Source organism: Periplaneta americana, chromosome 7 (assembly GCF_040183065.1).
Source record: "Periplaneta americana isolate PAMFEO1 chromosome 7, P.americana_PAMFEO1_priV1, whole genome shotgun sequence".
NCBI lineage: Eukaryota > Metazoa > Arthropoda > Insecta > Blattodea > Blattidae > Periplaneta > Periplaneta americana.
The window spans coordinates 84,645,629-84,668,288 of NC_091123.1; the positions used below are offsets into that span (position 1 = coordinate 84,645,629).

Here is a 22,660-nt window from a genome sequence, read left to right on the forward strand (position 1 = left end):
ACTCTCCAGATAAGGTATCAGCCAATGTTGTCCATCCCAACACAGTGTTTTCATAAAGAAGAAAGGAGTGTAGACTGTATACCTTGCATTTGGAAAGTGCACAGAAAACATTAAATTTTAAGCAATCACGAATGTTGCCACTTAAACCCAATGATTTTCTGTCCCCAAAATTTGCACATGTCTGTTAACCTTCCTGCTCAGAAAAAACACCTTTCTAGTTAAAAACCAATTTGTTACAGAAGTTATCTTGCATGAGATCGAGAACTTGTGTGCAAAGCTCGCACCGTTGAGGATAGTCAGCTGGTTGTAATGCTTGCAGTAACTGTAGATGGTATGTTTTCATCTTCAATCGTTTGCATAAAACTTACCAGACAGTCACATGCGGGATATCCAATTCTCTGCTGCCTCTCTAGATGGATTTCTGTGCACTGTGATCAAGTGTCCCTTGTAACACCAGAGTTCGACTCGGTGATTTGCTCTTACACAAACATCCATTGCTCACAAATTTCTTGTACCATAGCAGAATAGTCTTCACGTCTGGTGGGTTTTTATTACATTTCGTATGAAAGAGACGTTGCACAGTTATTACCAATTTCGTGGAATAAAATTCTAACACAGAAAATGCTCACTCCTCACTTGTAACCATTTCTGTAACTGCAGTTTCTCTAGTAGCAGGTGACAGAACTAAGTAATGGCACACATTTCAAATTAAACTTGAGAGTTGCTCCTGTTACAATACATAATCCCTTGTAGAGCCCGGACGAGAAGTTATGGCACCAGCATGAGGGACGCATTTTAGTTCATTTGCTTGGACTTGCCCTCACACTCAACTGGAGGTGTGTTGGGTTAGTTGGTTACTAGCATTCCGAGCGTTCAGATCGTTCTGCTACTACCGCTATTGCTAATACTGAAATGAGCACCCTCATTATGGCATTGTCTAAGGTATGAAATCATAGAGTAGTTCATAGTCAAGGACATGAAATAGCATACAATATATTGAAATTCATATCAGAAGAGGTTGTAAATGGAATACCAATTCCACTGAAAAGCATGTGTGCAAGAGTACTGGCTGCCACTGGTATTTCAAAGCAAACCTTGGCAAGAATTAGGAAAGAAGAGAAAAATATTGAGGCAGGAACAGCAGATTCTTTCTCCAGTCTGAAAAATCACACCCGAAGAAGACTGTTGCAGCTGTAGACAGTTTTGATGAGGAAGTCCTAAGAAGACTCATCTATAATTTCTAGGCTACGCATAAGCAGAGGCCGACTCTGCAATCACTTCTTCCAAAAATGAATATCAGTCTGTGATTATGTGAAGAAAGTAGAGAACAATTACATTGAAGGTGAGCACGTGATGGACAGTATTTTGGAGAACATTTCCATAAACTTAGGGACATCTAATTCCAGCACAGATCAGTAGTCTGATTCGGACGGAGAATAAGAATATAAAGATGGAATAGCGGGCGTAATTTCATTAGGTACCTTCAGACTCTTGAGTAGGAAAGTTGTGATACTAAGGTAAGACGAATGTTTTTAGAAAGAGATGAAATGGATATGCCTGCTGCTCTGAGCTTGAGAACCGTAACCCAAACAACCCCCATTCCTCTACCCTGCTGGCCGGCAATTTAAAACTTCGCGCAGGTTGGTGCCATAACATCTCGTCTCAGCTCTAATCAATTTATCTTTTGTAGTTTACCCGTAAAAATTGCCAAATACGATAATTCATTTAGATACAATGTGTATTTAAATGAAACTTATCTTAATATATAAAAGCAAATGTATGTGTGTATGTATGTAATATATAAAAGCAAATGTGTGTGTGTATGTATGTATGTATGTATGTATGTATGTTCTCTATACAAATCTACACGTTTTGACTGATATGTGCCAAAGTTTGCACATTTAACCTTCATAACCGGAAGAAAAACATAGGTTACATTAAAATTGTGCAAATTGACATTAATTTAATTAAAAATAAAAAAGAGAAATAAATACGATCAAACATTCATGTATAATATTAAAATGCAATTTTCTACAGTCAATTGTTTTTTATTATTGTCTGTTGTATTCAACATCGACTTTCATGAGGCCATGGAAATTATAACACAAAATTAAATAACAGTGTTGGTACATCACGAATGCCAAAATCTAGACAATTCATGCAATAATTATCTTTACACAATCCAGGACCATATTATGAATATCTCAGTGCACTTGTAGATACTAAGCAGGCTGTGTTTTATAACTGAATTCTTGAATTCATTGGAACCACAAGGATTGCTGTCACATAATGTAATTCCGTACTTAATATTGAATCATCAATTATTGTACTATAGTAGAATCCCGATTATTTGTCACCCTATTAACCGATTGCTGGATTACCTGACTATCTTTCTCTCGCTATTTTCTTTTTATTTATTTATTTTTTTTTTTGCTACAAACATATATAGTTCTATCTTCTTCATATGCATGCAGTACTGCTATGTGTAGTATTAGTACCAGTACGTATTTTTTCTAGAGAGTGTTATTACAAACCTTGACACTTACACAATATAATCTGCTGTTCGAGTTGCTGTACTGTACAACTTCTATATAAAATATATTCCACGAGTGTCAAAAGAAAACGTGTTGTGCTAAGTATCGAAAAAAACGCAAATAATTGAGTGGTATGGGGAAAGAGAAACTGTGACTCATCTCGCATCAGAGTACGAGATTAGTGTTGCAACTGTGCGCAATTTAATATAAATCAATAATAAAGTGTATGAAGTATGTAAATTTACTACACGAGACCTGTATTATTCCTATGTTTCCACTGATAGCCATTACAAGGAATTTCCTTGCCCCTTAAAAACCTGTCGCTGACAACCAGACTTGAATGAGCGAACCTTTGATTCACTACCTAGTGTCTTAAACACAAGAAACCGGAGAAAATTAAGAAATGCAAGTATTATTCACTTAATTTACGAAAATATTTTACGGTACAGATCATCTGATTTTTTCGATGAACCATTCAGTCCACCCCCTTTATTACCACGGATAATAGAGGTTCTACTGTATTGCGAAATATTGATCCACCAAAATTATGCAATGGAACAAGAATTAGTGTGAAAAAAACTCAGGAACAACCTAATTGAAGTGCCAATATTAACTGGCAAAATGAAAGAAGAATATGTTCTCATCCCACGCATTCCTATGATACCCACTAATATCTTTCGATTTTAAGCAACTGCAATTTCAGTGTGACTAGCATTTGTAATGGCCACTTATTAAAATGAAGCTCAAGAACAGTCGCTCAAAGTTGCAGCCATTAACTTAAAAACTGCGTATTTTCCACATTCTCAAAACTATATTTTATACAAAGGAGTGGAGGAAAAAAAGATTTTACACATATCAAAAGCATTCAATGATACTTTTGTCATGTTGCTAATGTAGTATGTGAATATACCTAAGCCAACTGGAAATAACATTGTATTAATTCTAAAATATACAGTATGTCTCTCAAAATATTGTTGTTCATGTTCAAAAATGTGTTACTGCGAAATTCTATCCATGTAATCATGTTGCCAATGTAGTATGTTAGGAGTTGTGGAAATAACGATCTCTTAATTTCTACAATATTAGTATACATCTCTCAGAATATTAGTCTTTATGTTAAAAATGACTTATTGCGAGTTTATATTGTATCTGTATTCTGTTTACAAAATAAGAATTATTATAATTAATATGTTTTGAATCTTCCAATATAAATTAAATCATATACGTATATATTGATTCTTTGGTATGACCGATAGAGAGAAATTTTGGCTCATGATAACATCCCGACAGGTTCAGACTGGGAACAAGGAAATTCCCTGTTTATCGTCAGCTGTCTCTGAAATTAAAGTGAAAGCATATATAGACATGAAATTACGTAAAATGCATAGTTTCAGATCAATGTACAGATCTTATAATTATTTTATCTCTGCCTCTATGCAACGTCACATTTCCAGTGGGGAGGAAAGGAGATGGTAGAAAAATTGTAATGCTTTTTAATATGCTGACTCTCACGACTAAAATAAGCCACATGAAATTTAACAGTCTTTGACCGGTAGAGATAAAATGTAAGATCTGTAGAACATTGAGACAATGCAAAGTGGGAATATAGGGACCGAGTGGTGTGGTGTTGTTTTGCTGAACTTCAAGATAATGCTAGCTCATTTAAAGTTTGTGTGACTGTAGTCTGCATATATTTTCGTTTGGTTTTACTTTATTTATAGTTTGATGTTTCTGGTGGTGTGGAAGAGAAGGAACAATGGCCTTAACTACACCAGAATAAATGAATAAACAAAGACAAACAAATATATATATATAAATTAAAAAAACTGTTGAACATAAGGCCATGGTGAGATATTTTCTTTTGGGTGCCTGATCTACAGCTGCTTTTAATTGAGTTTAACCCTAACCCGCATTTGGCTAAGAAGTTCATTAATTCGTGTAAGTGACGTTATGTAAAGATTCACATTTATGGATGAGGAAAGCTTAGTAAAGGCAATTCGTTTTGGTTGTCTATAGTAGAGTTTCTGAAATCTGCAAAAAATCTAACAACCAGTTTAATTAAAAAAAAAAAGAAGCAAAAAGGACTTGTTCTTGTTCAGTTAGTATTAATAAAATTATATGGCCAGCCTCATGGTATAGTTGTCAGAGTTTCTGGCTACAGTTCATGAGGTCCCAGATTCGATTTCTGGTTAGATCATAGGAATTTTTCCTCAAAGGGAATTATTTTTATGTTCGCCCATGGGCTGGAATTTAGGTTAAGTTTAGATTTAAGTCCTCTCTGCCTGCCAGCCGCCCTCAGAAGTGGATTACACCTAAGCCACTGCCAGGAGAGAAGACTATAAATGTCGAAAAGACAACCTGATGGCATAAGATATATATATATATATATATATATATATATATATGAAGTGTGCAAACTTTAATACAAATACTCACTGTGTAACACACGAGACACACCCAGTTTTCTTGTGTCGAGCCACATTCTATACATGGACCCTTATGGTCTATACCACAATTTGGAACTGGTTGAACACTGCTCAAATGAGGGCAGCTACGTAATGGTACCACAGCAAACATTTCTCCAGCCAACAGCATCTGTGGACATGGAAAATAAATGTACTATTTCTTACTACAAATAAAAGAATTGCATGGAATTACACAATGAATATATATATGAATAAAGAAACTGAAGAGAACTTACATCCATGTTCCCTGCAAGGTAGTCTACCAGTGTCTGGCGTCCCTCACCACCATCTGAATTCTGGCTGGAACTCGCACATGCACCATCTTCTGAGTCTCCATACTTCTCTTGCTGATTTCCACTACCACTTTGGTTGTTTTCACTGTCAGCAACTTTATGTACCATACCTCCAGACAGTGGAAGTCTTTTTTCATACTCACATTCAGTTTCCAAGTCTTCCAACACTATTTTCAATGGGACTGGATATCCTTCTGCATGAGAGAGCTCATGTAATGTTGATATATCTTGTTCTTCTGATTTATAACCATCGTCAGAGCAACTTAACTTAGTTGGTGAGTTGTCATAACTGGCACACTCTTTATGTGATATACTACAAGAGTGCATCAAATTTAGAATCGGTGATTCTATAGAGTAAAGTGTGTCAGATTTATCATCTTGTGGTGATTCTTTGAAATTACTTGAACTTGACTTGGAGCACATCCGACTTTCTGTACCAACAGAAGAGCATGTTGGACTTGTGTCACTGGAGAGTTCTAACGGACTCATCATTACATCAGAATACAAAGGCTTATCTGCAGTGTTGATGAAAAACTCTGACTGTTTTTCATATAAAATGAGTTTACTGAGAGATTCTTGTAATGCGTTTAGTTCCTCTGTAGATACAGCCTCTTCTGGTTCTGTTTTTACACTAACAAATTGATTGGATTTAGTGAAGAGAACTTCCGATTTTTGCTTAGGTTCTGCAATATTTATTTCAGTTAATCTCTCTTGACTTTCAGCATATTCTTCTCGAAAATTTTCATTTAACTTCATTTCTGTTTCAAATTTCACTTCTAGTGGCTCTTTACCTGGAAGGACCTTTTCTTGAGGCAAAGCCACTTGAAAACATAAAGCTGACCAGTAATGAGACTGTGTCCTAATGACATTCTTTATGGATGCAACAGCACTAGGACATGCAACTTTATTTGGAGTCATTGGAGGAAGTGGATCTCCCAGCAAAGCTTTAGTACACATGGGCATAGCATGAGAGATTGACGTTACATTGTAACCTCCTTCCAGAGACAGGATTACACGACCTCCTGCTAATGCAGTCAGTAAGTGGGTAAAGTGACCATATGCTTCAGGACTCACTTTGCAACCTAAAACAAGAAATATAAACGACACAACTAAGTACATGCACAAAACAAGAAACTGTAATACGCACAAAGAAATGTAAAAATTAACTTCCAAGAAGAAAAAAAAACATGTAAACACTTTACTATTACGTGAATGCATATCATCGTTGTTCCTGCAATAACTCCTATGTGACATATTTATCGATTTTCAGATTTTTGCTTTATTAAATAACTTAAATAGGATGAATAAATGTGTTTTTTCTTCCTACTGAAAAATGTTATATTTTGCACATAGGAATTATTGCAGGAACAACGATGATATGCAGAGTGAATTGTAAGTAATGTCATTAATTCTGCATGATTCCTTTAGTAAAGAGCAACAAAGAAGTCAAATACCATTTTGAAATATTTTTAATAATTTCCCAGAAAAACGTGAATTATAAGATCGTGCCACATTGTAATCAGTAAGGAGTGTACATCAGGTTATGTTGCTCTGAACACCCTCTTCACCTGGCTTGTTCTGAATAGAAAAGTGGAAGGTCATTACCATGTACACTATTTTTAAAGTCATAAGAAAATATACAGTTGATATATCGTTTAATTGTTGCGTTTAAACTTTGTTAGAGAATGGAGAACGAACACTGCTCATTTCACGTTAAACAAAACCTTGGAAAATTGAAAATAAACCCTACAACATAATTTTAATTAAATGTTCTGAGACTACAAACAATAAGATACTCTTATTTCAAAATAAATTTAAAAGATTATTAAGAAATATTTCTACACTCCCATTTCAATTGAATATTCTAGAGAACAAAAATAATAATGATGCTTATTTCATGTTATAAAAAGAAAATTTTAAAACATTTAAAACTCCAGGCAAAAATAAAAATATGATATGCTTATTTTACCTTACATAAACAAAATTTAAAATATTATTTTTAACTCTTTCGATTTAATTTTAACTAAATATTCGGTGAACACAGGCAATAGGAAAAGCTTATTTTACGTTATACAAATCTACTTATTGGTTAAAAAAACTCTGTCGTACTATAAGCATTTTCTTCAGGCAATTAGAAAGAAAAAAGAGGCATAGGAAAGGAAAAGCCCATATGTTTTTTTGACTATAATAAACATATGGGAGGCATTGACCTCAAGGATCAGCTGTAGCAGACGTATCTACCGGAAAGGAAATGTCTGCATAAGGGGTACATGAAGCTCCTCAAAAGATTTCTAAATGCCAGAGTGGTCAATTCCATGATAATTTATATCGTTCAGATTTCTGCAGGCTAAGTAATTGAGTAATTTGGAGATTCGGAATAGAAAGTGCATCAAAGATCAGATAACACTAGACTTATATTGAAAGAGTGGCACTTTCCAAAGGAATTGCACCTCGGGAGAATGGTATGAGTTCACACCTGTGGAGTAATGGTTAGCGCGTCTGGCCATGAAACCAAGTGGCCCAGGTTCGATTCCCGGTCGGGGCAAGTTACCTGGTTGAGGTTTTTTCCAGAATTTTCCCTCAGCCCAATATGAACAAATGCTGGGTAACTTTCGGTGCTGGACCCCAGACTCATTTCACCAGCATTACCATCTTCATCTCATTCAGACGCTAAATAACCTAAGATATTGATAAAGCGTCGTAAAATAACCTGCTAAAATAAAAAAAAGAATGGGACGAGACCATAAAGAAGGTGTGTAGTGTGTTCCAAACATGGAAAGAAAAAAGAGACTGTTTTTCTGTCATATTTGTGATGTCTCTGCATTGAAGAATGCTTCAAGGTGTACTGTACCAAGGAAAACTTTTAAGGTAATGTGGCATAATATTATTTTACGAAGCTTAGTTACTATTACGTGAAATTTTCAAAGCTCAGTAATTTTTTTCGAGTTAGAGCCATTTTAATAAACTACAGCGTTTTTCTCGTTCACACATTTAAATTCCCGCCATCTCTGCACTATCACTAAGTTTAAATGGCCACTGTTCACAAATGGTTAACAAAAACATTACAATCCATAGATAAATAGTCAAAGGAAAATGTAATGATAATCAATTTCAACAAAACAATATACCAAACCTTCTCATTATGTCATCCAACACCAATGCTGAAACTACTGTCCTACAATCAATTATTATTCCACTCTGTGGACACTGAATATCTTGGCGTAATTTTTTATAACAAACCGACCTGAATAAAACAAGCAACAGTATAGTCACTAAAACTCAAAAAGTCTGCCTATACTTAAACATCTTACTGGAAGCACATGGGTTAGTGCAAACTCTACACTGAACACCACATACAATATGTACATCAAACCAATTGTGCTCAAAAAATGCTCTACTTTTGTGAGCCTTGGCAATAGCCAACAGTTACAAAAATTACAGAATATACCAAATTAAATCCTTCAACTCATGACTGGTGCGAACAGAACGACCCCAGTAGATGTTATGCTATTACTTACACAACATTTAAATATTAAGAGATAATGACTATGAACCTCTATGGAAAAGTAACCAGACTCCCAGATGATAAGTATTGGTCTAACTACCATAAGACCACCAGAACGTTGAAAACATAACAGGAATTTATTAAAAAAAATAATTAGAAATTAGAAAGCAATATGATATACAAAACAAGGCCGAAAAGCTGCCTACGCAAGGAACCCATTAGACCTCTACATTCCTAAACACTAAGAAAACATAAATAAATGGTGAATTAATAAAAGCAAACACAAACCCTGAAATACATAGATTAAGCACTACAGAAACAAACTTCTCTTGCATTGAATGCCTTCTTATGTATACTGATGAATCAAAACACAACTCCAATGGCTCAGTAAGTGCTGGAATTCTTTGTACACTCTTCCCTCATTATATTCCAATTGGCAAAAACAAAACTGACAGTGAAATTAAAGCAATCCATATTGCACTCTCACAAATCATATCCGACTACAAATCAATAATCACACTAATTTAAAGAGTCCACTGCAAAAAGTGCAATGGTCACAATTTTAAGAAAAATTTAATTTAAGGTTCAATATTATACATCAATGGGAGTAGAATATTATAGACTACAAGGCAAAGCAAAGCTTAAGCAAATTCTAGAAATACCAAGTGAAAAGGAAAACTTGATGTCTCGATATAATCCACTTAATAACTTCAAAGTAGATTGCTGCCTTGATCTTGATGAAGTCTTCAACAAAAAAGATATAAATCCAGAAATAGCAAAAGCCATTGCCCTACAAACAATTAATAGAAAATATCCACAAAAGGACTGGTTGTACATTTACACTGATGGATCTCCCATGGATCAAAATGAAGGAGCTGGAGCTACTTGCCAATACTTTTCTCTTTATGAAAATGTTGGCAAGTACACAACAAATTTTGATGGCGAAGTTGAAGCCATTTATACATCACTTCAAAATGTATTTGTTTGGCTAAACCAGTGCAAAAACATAGTCATCCTGTCTGACTCCAAAGCTGCAATCCAGTCCATCAGCTCAACTACATCCCCTAAAATGGAAAAAGTAAAAGAAATTCATTGCATGGTAAAACAAATTCAAATGCTAAATAAAAAAGTGGTCTTCCAATGGATCCCGGCCCACTGCGGACTGAATGGTAACGAGAAAGCAGATATGTTAGCAAAGAAAGGAACTTATATCAACTTAAAAACAAATTTCAAGTTCCCATATGAATCAATAAAGCGAGTCATAAAAAGAATAAGTTACAGCGAACAGGCAAAACATCAAAATTCAAAATGGAAAGAATCATTCAAAGATCCAAAACTAATTCCTGATCTACCTCGAAAATCTGCCGTGGCCATGTTTAGATTGATTACTGGTCATGATTGCTTCAGTAAACACCTCCATCGTATTGGAGTACTGAAGTCACCTAAATGCTTACTGTGCACCAGAGAAGAGGACATGGAGATGGAGCGCGCATACGCGCACGCGCACGCACACGCACACGCACACGCGCGCACACACACACACACACACACACACACACACAAAATGCACTGCAAAATATAGGATGAAAGTTTTGAAAAATGGTGTATAACACAAAAAGCGGGAATGTAATAGCAAAACAGTACAAGAATGAAGAAATTTAGAACTTGTGACATTCCTCCCTTTTGCAGTGGACTCTTCAATTCTGTCAATTCCAAAGCAGCTATACAAGCAATAACATCCTACCAAGTTATCCAAAACAAGGAAGTAGTGAAATGTAGGAAATTAATCAAAGCCCTCCATCAACATAAAATAATAGTACTGTAATGGATAACGTCACAATGTGAGGTCAGTGGGAATGAAATTGATGATCAACAGGTAAAACGAGGAGCAATGAGTCTACAGCAACCAAAAACAACTCTATCATATCATTTAGCAACTCTCTATACCAAGCAACCAGTAAAGAATGATTTCAAGAAGAAACTAGAAACCCGATCACAAGAAAAACAATGGAGATAAATAGCCCATTCCACACCAGATGCACCCAGGAAAGAAGCTGTTGTATACTTTTGCATGAATATGAAACATGGCTGTCTTGCAGCTCATTTCTCTTGATTTGGAATTTATGAGACTTCCCACGGCCCATTTTGTAATACAAACATCAACATGGACTGAGACCACATATTACAGTGCCAGATGTTCCACCCTACTATGCTACATGATAGATATTGGAAAGCAAAATGTTCACTCTATAATTGATTTTTATTGGGTTTCTGTTTGATGATTCATCTGTATTTATGGGCAATAACACTGTCAAGCCCCACTGCATTTGAATAAATAAATAACTTATATAAATTTTGTGCATTTTCTTTTACTTAACATCGCAACTATATAATGTAGTCTAATTCCATGAGCAAGTTGTCCACCTCTGCCCTCCTAACTATATTATTTCTTTGCTTAGGCCACTATTCTAAAAGCATCTCTTTTGTCACATGGAATCGTACTAATCTAGCACAAGTAGTGAGCTTTTGTGTTTTGTCCATGTGCTGAAGAAGATTAAATATGCAGTGAGAAGACAGTTTTAGACTTTCTGACATTTATGTCTAGTGAAACAAATTGTAAATTGTATTGTGTATTCTTATTGTATTGTGTATATAATTGTATTGTGTATTGTAATTTTATTGCGTATTGTTTATATTGTGTATACCACTGCCACCGGGTGCTTGCCCACTTGCAGTGTAATAAATACATACATACAAACTTGCACTAACTTTGTACTTTAAAATGTAATTATTCCATAGTGTGATGCAAGAAAATTAAAGTCACCATATGAGTGAATATAGTGAAAAAGACATTGATGTTAGTGATAATGTGAAAGAAAAAAAATCTGTCTCTTGCTGAGGCTATTAATCTTACAAATTAATTATGACGTTTCTTAGTTAAACAAAAGAATGTTTCTGATAACGTAATAGAAAGTGCAAGTCTAATCAGAAATAAACACTAAAAAAAATCCATTGTGAATTGTATAAAAAAAAAAGACTGATTTTTTTTTCGAAATGAAAGAACTAAGTTAATTATAGCCAGTACGAAATTCAAGACTGCTGACAAGAAGATCTATTGTCTTATATACACTGTGTCCCGTAGAATCACTACTATAAAGAAATATAAACATCTCGTCACTCAGTGAATTTAGAAATGTTTCTCATCTTGTCTTATTAGAAGCTCTCCAAGTTTCGTAACAATGAAAATTATGACTCTAGAGCACATGTGCGGGGTATGACAACACAGAGTTAAAATGGCAGAATTCACAGTACAGCAGAAAGTGAAATGTTGTTACTGGTTAGTTGAATTGAAGTTCCCAATTGCAGTGCAAAGACGATTTAGGCAGGAATATGGTGCAAATGCTCCAGAGCGTCATACCATTGTGAAATGGTATAATCAGCTGTTGGAAACAGGCTCTGTGTTACGGAAGAAGGGAAGCAGCAAAAAAGCAGTGTCCACAGCTAAATTGACGATGTTAGGCAAGCATTTCAGCGAAGCCCAAGGAAATCAATTCGATGGGCCATTTCAGAGATGGGTATTCCGAAGTCGACTGTTCACAACATTGTCCATAAAAGATTGCGACTTAGAGCATACAAAATCCAACTTGTGCAAAAGATGCAGCGAAATGATAAAGGCAATGCTGCGGAACACATGGAGGGAGATAAAATACGTCTTGATATTGTTTGAGCCACCAGAGGCGCACACGTGGAAATCTATTAACCCAGATTTTCCCACCGTCCTTTTATAAGGACAGTTGCAATGCCTTCGATATTATGTCATTGTTGGTGTTAGGGACATTTTATAAGTTGTGCGATAATGTTGGTAGTATTTGTTAGCTTTAGAAAATATACGTTCCTTGTTTCAGTTTATTTCAACATCATTTAACCGATTTTTGAGAGTAACTAATGTGCTACTGTATTTTTATCACAAAAAATTTTTGGGCTTATCTGGGTTAAAACTTGGTGAGTTTTTCTAACATAAAATCTAAGTCCGGTATTTCTGTCACCATTAGTTTAGGAGATATTCAGGTTTCTTTGTGGTAGTGATTTTACGGGACACACTGTATTATTGCACAACTTGAATATTTTTTTATTCTTATGTTGTATTTGTTCACTTTAACGAAATTTCATTGTAACGAAAATACAGTAATTTCACTATTCCTAGAAGTTCGTTATACCGACACTTAACTGTATTCGTTATTAATTTGCTGGGTACTTGCAAGAGGGAAAATAACCCTCTCCAATTTAGCGTCATCTATTTCATTTCAATACTACATTCAATTTGCTTCACACAAAGGAAATGCCAATTAACTCAAGCCAAAACCTTGTCTCAAACTATGCACATGGATTGTCACAGCAGACGGACAGATACAAACAATTAGCTGTCCATACTAGCTGTAAAGGTAAGAAAACCTACTTGGAATGTTGCATTAAGAAACAACCAATGCGAAGTTGGAGAAACTAGTTTAGTTGTCCTCCTCTGTGAATCATTGCAGTAAGGCAAGTAAACCAACCAACCAACAATATGTGGCCCATGACCAGATATCAGGAGTTCATCTTTTAGTAATGCTCATCATATTCACAATTATAACAATTAAGACTTCAAGATACTTGTAGCATTTAGCCTATGTCTGTTAGTCGAAATATGTTTAACAGGTGTGTCTGCACCGAATTACTTGATTAAAATAATAATTATTTTCGTACCATGCAGACCAAATCATTACACTTGTGTTGCATTCTCCTTGTTCAGAATTCCTCCTCCTCCTTTTCCAGGAAACAATGTTCAGGTGTCAGGAACTGTGGCTGCCAGTCTAATGTATAATTCATGGCAAACCAAGAATATCTTACCATGTTATGGAATGTAGGATAACAAAATTGGAAATGAATGGCAATTTCAGAGTTTGTCTCAAAAAGGTCAAAATATACGTTTTTATTTGCAATTAAAATTTCAGTCAGATGTTGGTAAAGGTATATTCAGTGATGGGAGAGGGGAATTGCCAAGAGATGAAATTTTGTCTACTGTGCCAAGAGGAATTTAAAAAAAAAAATAATAATAAATAAATGGTCCTTTGGGAGGAATACCTTCTAAACAGGGAGAGTTCTTGCATGCAGTCCAAAAATTCAAAAGTGGAGTGCCCTTATTTCCTATGAATAGATAGAATTCTCCTAGATACTACTTGTTTAATTCTGTCTCTTGTACTGCATATTTTCCCAGATTCTGAAGCCTTGACAATAATATCTTTTACTATGAAAATGTTTTTCCTAACTGTACGGCATTGTTGTGTATGAGCGGTTGAAAGCATTAAACAACTGAGACATGGTTTCTATGTGCTTTTTCTTCAGTAAACAATAATATTGTTTGGTTCTCATTTCCTTTTCGAAGCTGTTCCAATCAATATTGTAAATATCAAAAGGAGAATAATGGGAAAGTGAATCCCTTGCTTCTCTGAAGTCATTTGCTAATTTTTGTAGTTCCTTAATTCAAATAGGAAAAAAAAAAAAAGTAATTTTTCTACTTTTGATTCGGAAAAACTTCTTGAAATGTAATAACCAAGGACCTGAAGCATTAAAAGTATCCCCTGATAATAAATCTTCATCACATACATTTTATTTTGCTTTCGTACCTCCACAAAACTTGCAAACATTATTCCATATAGGGTGTCCCTAAATTACACTGACAAAATTTTGGATTATATAGATAACCTTATTTAAAACACTTTTTCTTAAGGAACAAATGGGCTGCAGTATATTCGGTTCAGACTGCTAATATTTAAGACTGTAGTAAGAGTTTTTTTTTTGTTTGTTTGTTCTTTTTATGTATTTTGGGATCAAATGAAAACTGTAACATGAATGATTTATTTATTAAATTAATTAAATAATTTTCAAATAACTGATTACCTAAACCTCGTCTTGTAAGATCACCCAGTTAATGACATAAAACCTTGTTGCACTGAAAAGAAATGTCGCATCTCATTTGTTCCTTAACAAAATGTGAAGTTATCTATCTAATCCCAAAGTTTATCAGTCAAATTTAGAGACACCTGTAAAAAGTCATTTTAAACTGCACTGGATTTGCTTTTACATTCTCTAAGTGCGTTTCCCATAGATTAAGTTGTAATTCTGACATAAATATATCTAACTGAATAAGTTTACAAACTGTAGCTTGAAGTGAACGATTTACATGGTAATGCACTTCTAGTCACTGTATTCCGCAGGTAAGGCATCATGTGGAGACGAATGGTAATAAATTCTTCTGATGAAGTGCTCATGTCCCTTTCTTCACCAGCTGATTCTTCATCTTGGACATTTGGAAACATTTCTACAGAGAGGATCTTTCTTAGAAGATGATCCAATTTAAGCTTTATTATATATTAAGTCAACTGCACCATTTCTTACTGAATACATCAGATGCATAAATATTTTTTGACAGGAACAGATTGTTGCAAATAAGATAACATTCACAGGATTCAATACTAGTTACAAAAACGGATTATGAATACCTACTCGCACCTTTCATTGTCATGAATTATGAAAGGAAATCTCTACTCTATCATGTGGCCAAATAAAGGTTGTGCTAGCTCAGCCAGCTGATTACCCCAAGGCTACTGAATTTTTTGATACTGGGTAATGTATTTATTCAAATTTTAATTTCGCAAACCAGACAGTATGATCAGCTATTTTTTTATATTTCTATATCTGCTATGAGCAGTTTGAGGGGAGGTTTCGGCATCAGTTCATTAACAGTTTCCTTGTCAGTTTAAGCTGAACACCAATTTTAAATACACTAGTGACCACTGTATTAAATATTATGGCTAGGGTTGCCATACATCCTAAAAAAGCGGGATTTTCCTCAATTTTAGCACATGGAGATGTGTCCCGCCCGATTTTCAACAAATTGGCAATGTCCTGAATTTTAAGACTGATTTAAAACTTTCACTGTAGGGTCTTTAGGAAGAGTGCACAAACGAAATTGATTACATTTCCTCTATTAAAGATGCTACAAGCTGTCTTACAGTCCTACAATTGCTATATCACTTGTCTTGAGTATTTAAATTCTTTCATTGGTTTCAAGTGTTTCGTTTAGTTGCTCTTACAGGAAGTGCCAATTTGGAATGGGCCTACAGAAGGCACTGTTAAATACTCATTGAAGCATGACTATAAAGTTGGTGACTCAGTAGTATTCAGTCAATCACTGTGTTTAATAAAGTTTGTGAAAAACAAACTGAATGAACCTGACTTTGACAGTAATTTTATGCAAAAACTAGGTAGTGATAAATGGGTGGAATTTTTCAGTTCTTGCACAAATAATGAGCAATATTCAGAATTACTGAAGATTGGCCAGTTCTATTTCTGTTTATCTGCACATAATGCATGTGTGGAAAGAATATTTTCTATCATGGATGTGCAATGGACAGATGAAAGGAATAGGCTAAAAATTGAATCCATTAGAGCAATTCTGATGGTTCAACATAATTTTAAAGCATGTTATGCTTGAAATTTCATGAATATTTGATGCAAAACAATGTGTTGCTGAAGAAGATTTCATCTTCAGAAAAATATGAGTGGTTTAAGATTAAGAATGAAGTAACAAACTGATCATACATTCAATTGTATAACTGTGTCGTATTAATATGCCATTTGTTGCACATTGCAAAGTTCCTGTGTATTTTTATGACTGTACTAAAAAAAAATTAAGTCGTAATAATACGTTGCATTGGACGGTTGCAGTGCTGAAATCTTGCCTGACCCTTATAGCAACCCTAATTATGGCCCACAAATCAAACTGACAAATTCTGTTTCGAAAGATGTTAGGACAATGTTACAACTACTTTCCAACATATATTACCTCCCAAAGGATCTCCAATACATGCGTCAAAACCACAAGATACAAGTACGAGTTCAGGATTGAACTGGTAACATATTGGAAGAACCACCTGGCAGAATGCTGTGAGATAGTCTGCATCACCCATACCACTCTGTAAACAAAAAAAATAATACATTTTTATTTTCTTTTACATACGTGTTTTGATTTGCATGTAATAATACAATCAGTTCCAGTGAGCGTTCTTGGTGTTTCTGTCAGCTATTCAGCTGCTGCTTGCATCCATGAACTCACAGCATTTCACCGGATTAAAACTTACGCACTATGTTATATTAATAACATTTGGTACTTATTCTTCACACAGTAGTTGCTGGAAGTGTTGTATATTTTGTGTGATAACTGATAAGTAATTCTCGTCACATCATTCAAAGAACCTGTTTCATAAAGCCTATTCACTAAATGCAGTACAGTAGTACACAATCGTTGGGGGGGACATACTTCACATCCGCATTATAGCTAAATCATGGAAGGCCACTTGCAGAGTAACAATACCTAAAAGTTTATGTTCTTTCATCCACCTTTCAATTGCTCCTTCTGGGATGAACTTGCCTTTGATTACCCTTCTTCACACGATCACTTGAGTTTATCACTTGTTACATATAATTTTTTTTTCTGAGACATCACAACACGTGCACTGATCTCAAAACTCAATACTGCGTGTATATACTGTATAATTAAGGCAATACACCTGTGGACAAGAAGGTGAGGATTATTGATTTAGGTCAGTGGTCATCAGTACTCGCTGAAATGGGTAAAGGGTTAGAAGTGTGTCGGAATATGCACTGTCGTGCAGAAGGGAGAGGGAGGAAGCATACCCGCCAGCAGCCACGGATGCACACTAGTGCATCTTTTACTCACAGGTATGGGACCCTAGCCCGAAGGTGACATTGTGTGTGCTATAAAAAACAAATATAAAAGTATACAATGCACAAAGGCACTACAAACCTCATGCAGAATTATTGGTTTTGAAAGATATGTAAATTTTATAGACTTATTTCTCACGCAATCCCTGTTTACTGCGTTAAGTTATGCTTAAACCTAATTTCGAATATAGATCGCAGGCTTATATTATATTTCAGATGATAACAGAAAAACAAAATATATGGATCTGGTGAAATATTTTAATATGGAATTGAAAGAAAAATAAAATTTCAATCCTGCATTACAGGCAAGCTATGTTATTTCATATGAGATAACACTTTGTTCCAAATGTTTTTCTGATAGTGAAGTTGTTTAAAAAAATGCTTAATTAAGGCATTAGATATTGTGTATCTTGAAAAACTTAAATGTTTTTACTCTGTTAGATTAACTCTTTTGTGCACGGCTACACGGTTAACATATTCTGCCACTGCAAGACCAAATCCATGACAGCGTCTCGTTAAGAGACACACCAGGACTCGTGAGGAGGTTGGGAATATTCATTCTCCCTCTATGCTTCCCCTCTTATGCCTATGGCTGCTCTATAACTAAAACCAGGGCGATTATCGAGTTTAAAATTTACAATTTACAATAACAAATATTACACTCAAACCGAAGGCCTACCCATGGGATCACCATTTCCAGCATACTAGCAGAAATATTCATACACCACATAGAACAGACATACATACTAAATAAAGGCAACAACAGGATCGTCAGTATTTTTGTCCATATTTAAATTTTCGTCAAAAGAATGATTCATCCATAGATTTTTTTAATATTTAAGCCAATCTTCTGTCTTTATGTTGTTTAATGATATCCTGTCTCTCTCTTCTTTAAATATTTTAGAGATTTATAAGCCATAGGCTGCACTTCATGTAGATCACACTCTATATTGCATATGTAATTGTTACAGCTTTCTTTATTCAACTGATACTGTGCAGTCAAATTAATTTTTTTTGAGTACACCTGCTACACTTACCTGGTCTCTCAGTGAGTAATACTACAATAATGTTTCTTTCACTGATGCATCTGTATGGCAGACCCATTATCAGTAAGAAAATAGGTAACACACCATGGCAACAGATCCAATGAAGGGATTAAAAAGACAGCCAGACACCATGTTTTAAGCCTATACACGATACAATATGTTACTATACACCCAAGTGCTGGTGTTCACAAGTCAAAAATAAAGGAATTTGTATTCCATTTAGCATATCTAAAATTCAAAGAATAATACAGGTCTGAAAACAAAATTAGACTGTGTGAACTCAGGAAAATATAGATACTGTATATAATAATCTTAATGTACATCAATTCTTTAAATATTGGGGAAATGACTGTATCCACGAAACATCCGAATCTGTAATATACCAAGACACGGTATAATGGGGTTTCACTCTAATGGATTACCATCATCGTTTATTTCCTCTGCAAGTAAAGCACTTATTCGATAGTGTATTTTTTGGTATAGATGGACATTTCGTGAAATAAGTTGTCAATTAAATATGTGTGTGGTGTGTGTGTGTGTGTGTGTGTGTGTGTGTGTGTGTGTGTGTGTGTGTGTGTGTCTAATGCTCTGGATTTAACAATGAAGTCATCATCCTTCTTGCTTCCCAATATTTTGATGGAAAGTCCACAAATGTCCTAAGAGTTTCACAATTAGCCAGATGCTCCATCTCCATGTCCTCTTCTCTGGTGCACAGTAAGCATTTAGGTGAATTCAGTACTCCAATACGATGGAGGTGTTTACTGAGGCAATCATGACCAGTAATCAATCTAAACATGGCCACGGCAGATTTTCGAGGTAGATCAGGAATTAGTTTTGGATCTTTGAATGATTCTTTCCATTTTGAATTTTGATGTTTTGCCTGTTCACTGTAACTTATTCTTTTTATGACTCGCTTTATTGATTCATATGGGAACTTGAAATTTGTTTTTAAGTTGATATAAGTTCCTTTCTTTGCTAACATATCTGCTTTCTCGTTACCATTCAGTCCGCAGTGGGCCGGGATCCATTGGAAGACCACTTTTTTATTTAGCATTTGAATTTGTTTTACCATGCAATGAATTTCTTTTACTTTTTCCATTTTAGGGGATGTAGTTGAGCTGATGGACTGGATTGCAGCTTTGGAGTCAGACAGGATGACTATGTTTTTGCACTGGTTTAGCCAAACAAATACATTTTGAAGTGATGTATAAATGGCTTCAACTTCGCCATCAAAATTTGTTGTGTACTTGCCAACATTTTCATAAAGAGAAAAGTATTGGCAAGTAGCTCCTGCTCCAGCTCCTTCATTTTGATCCATGAGAGATCCATTAAATGTATTATGTTATGTTTGATATAAAACTTTTTGTTACTTTTTTTTTCTTACGCTTACAACATATTATCATCACCAAAATATAAACTAAGCAGGGTTCCTATATCAACAGTCAGTGAGTATTTTCGTGTACACAGAAAATTCCCTCTCACTGTCCTCATTAGATATAGCAAACTACTCTACCTGCTGCAGACAATTCACATCAAATTCACTGTGGTTCTCTACTAGTCCCACCCAAAACCTCTTTGCATAAAAATATAACCTTTGGTGCATAACATTCTTCAATCTTTGCTGCAATTGCTACAGAAATCAATCTTTTATCAATATCCATAGAGATAGTAAAAGTGAGTCTACACATCTATAGAGAGAATACATAAATATTGTCATTACCAAGCGCTTCAAAATAACTGAAACAAAAGTTTTTTAACAATACTGAATAAAATTTTGGCACATATTCCGAAGTTTTTGCGATAAAGGGGATATATTTCATGGTTATTGAGACATTTCTCATAACGATCCAAATTTCGCGAGTTTGTTTTGCTTAAATATGATATTTTAGATATGTAGAAGGGTGAATGTAACAAAGAAAGTAACTGTGAAAAATTTCGCACGTATCATTTATACTAAAAAGTACGATCCCTTCTGATAATATATTTTAACCAAACGTGAATTCTGTCTGCAATTGTTTAATAAAACAGTTCATTATGAATTCAGGTAATTCAATTATTTAAGTATTAAAGACTCATACTAAGTATAAACTTGCACCTGATTTCTGAATGGTGACGAAGTGAGACTTCATCAGAATTTAGTTATACAGAAAACTGTGAGCACAGCTTTTCTCACAAAACAATTTGATCTTAATCACTGAAAATTATTGTTTAAATTTACCTTATTCCATGGAATGTTGACAGTGAATCCTTCTCCTTTTCCACTTCCTACTATATTGTAGTTTGCATCTGTTGATCCTGGGAAGAAGCTGCCATCATCATAGCGATGAAGTGAAATGTATAAGACTCTAGGATCTGACTCAAACATATGCTGACTTCCATTACCATGGTGAACATCCCAGTCTAACAGAAGAACTCTGGAGGGGAAAAAATGCAGCTTTTAATTATATGAAGGAAAGAGAACAAGTAGTAGATGGCTGGACCAGGTTAAGAGGGATGTCAAAAGAGAAGAAGAATGGCTTGAAGTAGATGGATCTAAACTACTGGTATGGAAAAGGATACTGAAAAATGGAGATTCTTATTAACAACATGACTCTCGAAATAGGGCACGAGCTAGAAAAAGAAGAAGAAACGAAATACTCTTTTCCGAGTAATGTGTATATGTAATGTGTATGTACGTCTGTAGGTATGTACATATGTACGTATAGTAAAATACTGGAGAAAAAAAAAAAAGAACAATGAAACAAATAGTGCTAACAGAAAGATTGGGGATGGAGAGGATTACGCTGCAATCTTGCTTTCTGCACTATAAATTAATTTTTTTAGTGCTTGCTCTCTAAAATAGTTGCTTTTTGGACTGTTTTAATATGCCAACATTGTTTCATTATGTTTATCAGATGACGGTGAGAATATGACAATTTATTGACTGGCTATGCCTTTTATACTTGTATTTGTATTTACTTTTACTTTATTTTATTTCATATAATTTAGAGCTTTTACTAAAAACTACTGCATGCACAATGTACGCAAAATCTTTAGCAGACTCATCCCGCTAGCTTACGCCTCGTTCAAAACACTTAATTCGTTTGCTAAAGCCTTACTTTGCGTACTTGATACTTAAATAGCTATTAAAATAATCTGAAGAGATGTCTTCTAAGTTTATATCACAATTAAATATCTCTACTACCAAAATAAGTGATATATGGAAAGTTATCAAACAAAGTACGACATTCAGAACCATTTTCCCCATAATCATATCCATAAAAACAGAAAATATTAACTCTAACATACCAATTCAAATAAAATGAATAATAAAATAAGTTAACTGGGAACAATTCTATAATCTATTAAAAGATGTAGCCCCGAAACTAAAAACAAAAAAAATAATATTATAACTGAACCGATAACAAAAACAGCAGAAGTTAGTATCCCATAAAGAATGTAAAACAGAAATAAAAAACTTCAAATTAAACATTTGGTGGAAGACTATCACTAGTTATAATTCCACCACATCAAAAAATAGTACATTATAAACGGACTCAAATAAAACATAAATATAACATTACAGTGGATACCTGCTCATATGACTGCAAGGAAATGAAGCAATGGATGATCCAGCAAAGAAGGAAGCAAATACAAGATGCCAACGCCTCTCACCAAAGAAATGGAGCTGACCAAACACATAGCCAATACAGGAATAATTTGTTAATGGAAAGCCAACCCACAATCACTACTAGTTGAAAATGCAGTACGATCAATTTATTGCATTCCAAACACATAGGCGAGCCATAGAGAACAATATTCTTTTTCAAATGCCAGGTAAAACTGGCAAGGAATCGTATGAATTACCTAATGACAAGTCTCCTAAGTTACGCAGCTAAGATGCTAATAATCTTTCAATTCACGTGTATGCAAAGAATTTTTTTCTAATATGAATCTGATGAAAAATATTGCACATACACGCCTAACAGCCTATCACCTCGTAACTGCTTCACACTTATGCAGTAGTAGTATTCATCCTAATATAGACGACTCA

At 34.7% G+C, this 22,660-nt stretch overlaps 1 protein-coding gene across 5 annotated transcripts in view; it reads right to left on the bottom strand.

The window, feature by feature from the left end:
- Positions 1-22,660, bottom strand: part of HDAC6 (histone deacetylase 6) — a 143,076-nt gene that overhangs the window by 12,263 nt on the left and 108,153 nt on the right. For all 5 annotated transcript variants that reach the window (XM_069830964.1, XM_069830963.1, XM_069830966.1 and 2 more), the window contains 4 exons: positions 20,846-21,041; positions 16,683-16,812; positions 5,236-6,374; positions 4,971-5,129 (listed from right to left, as the gene is read on the bottom strand). In XM_069830964.1, coding sequence (XP_069687065.1) covers positions 4,971-5,129; positions 5,236-6,374; positions 16,683-16,812; positions 20,846-21,041 — 1,624 coding nt within the window. The remainder of the gene's footprint in view (positions 1-4,970; positions 5,130-5,235; positions 6,375-16,682; positions 16,813-20,845; positions 21,042-22,660) is intronic.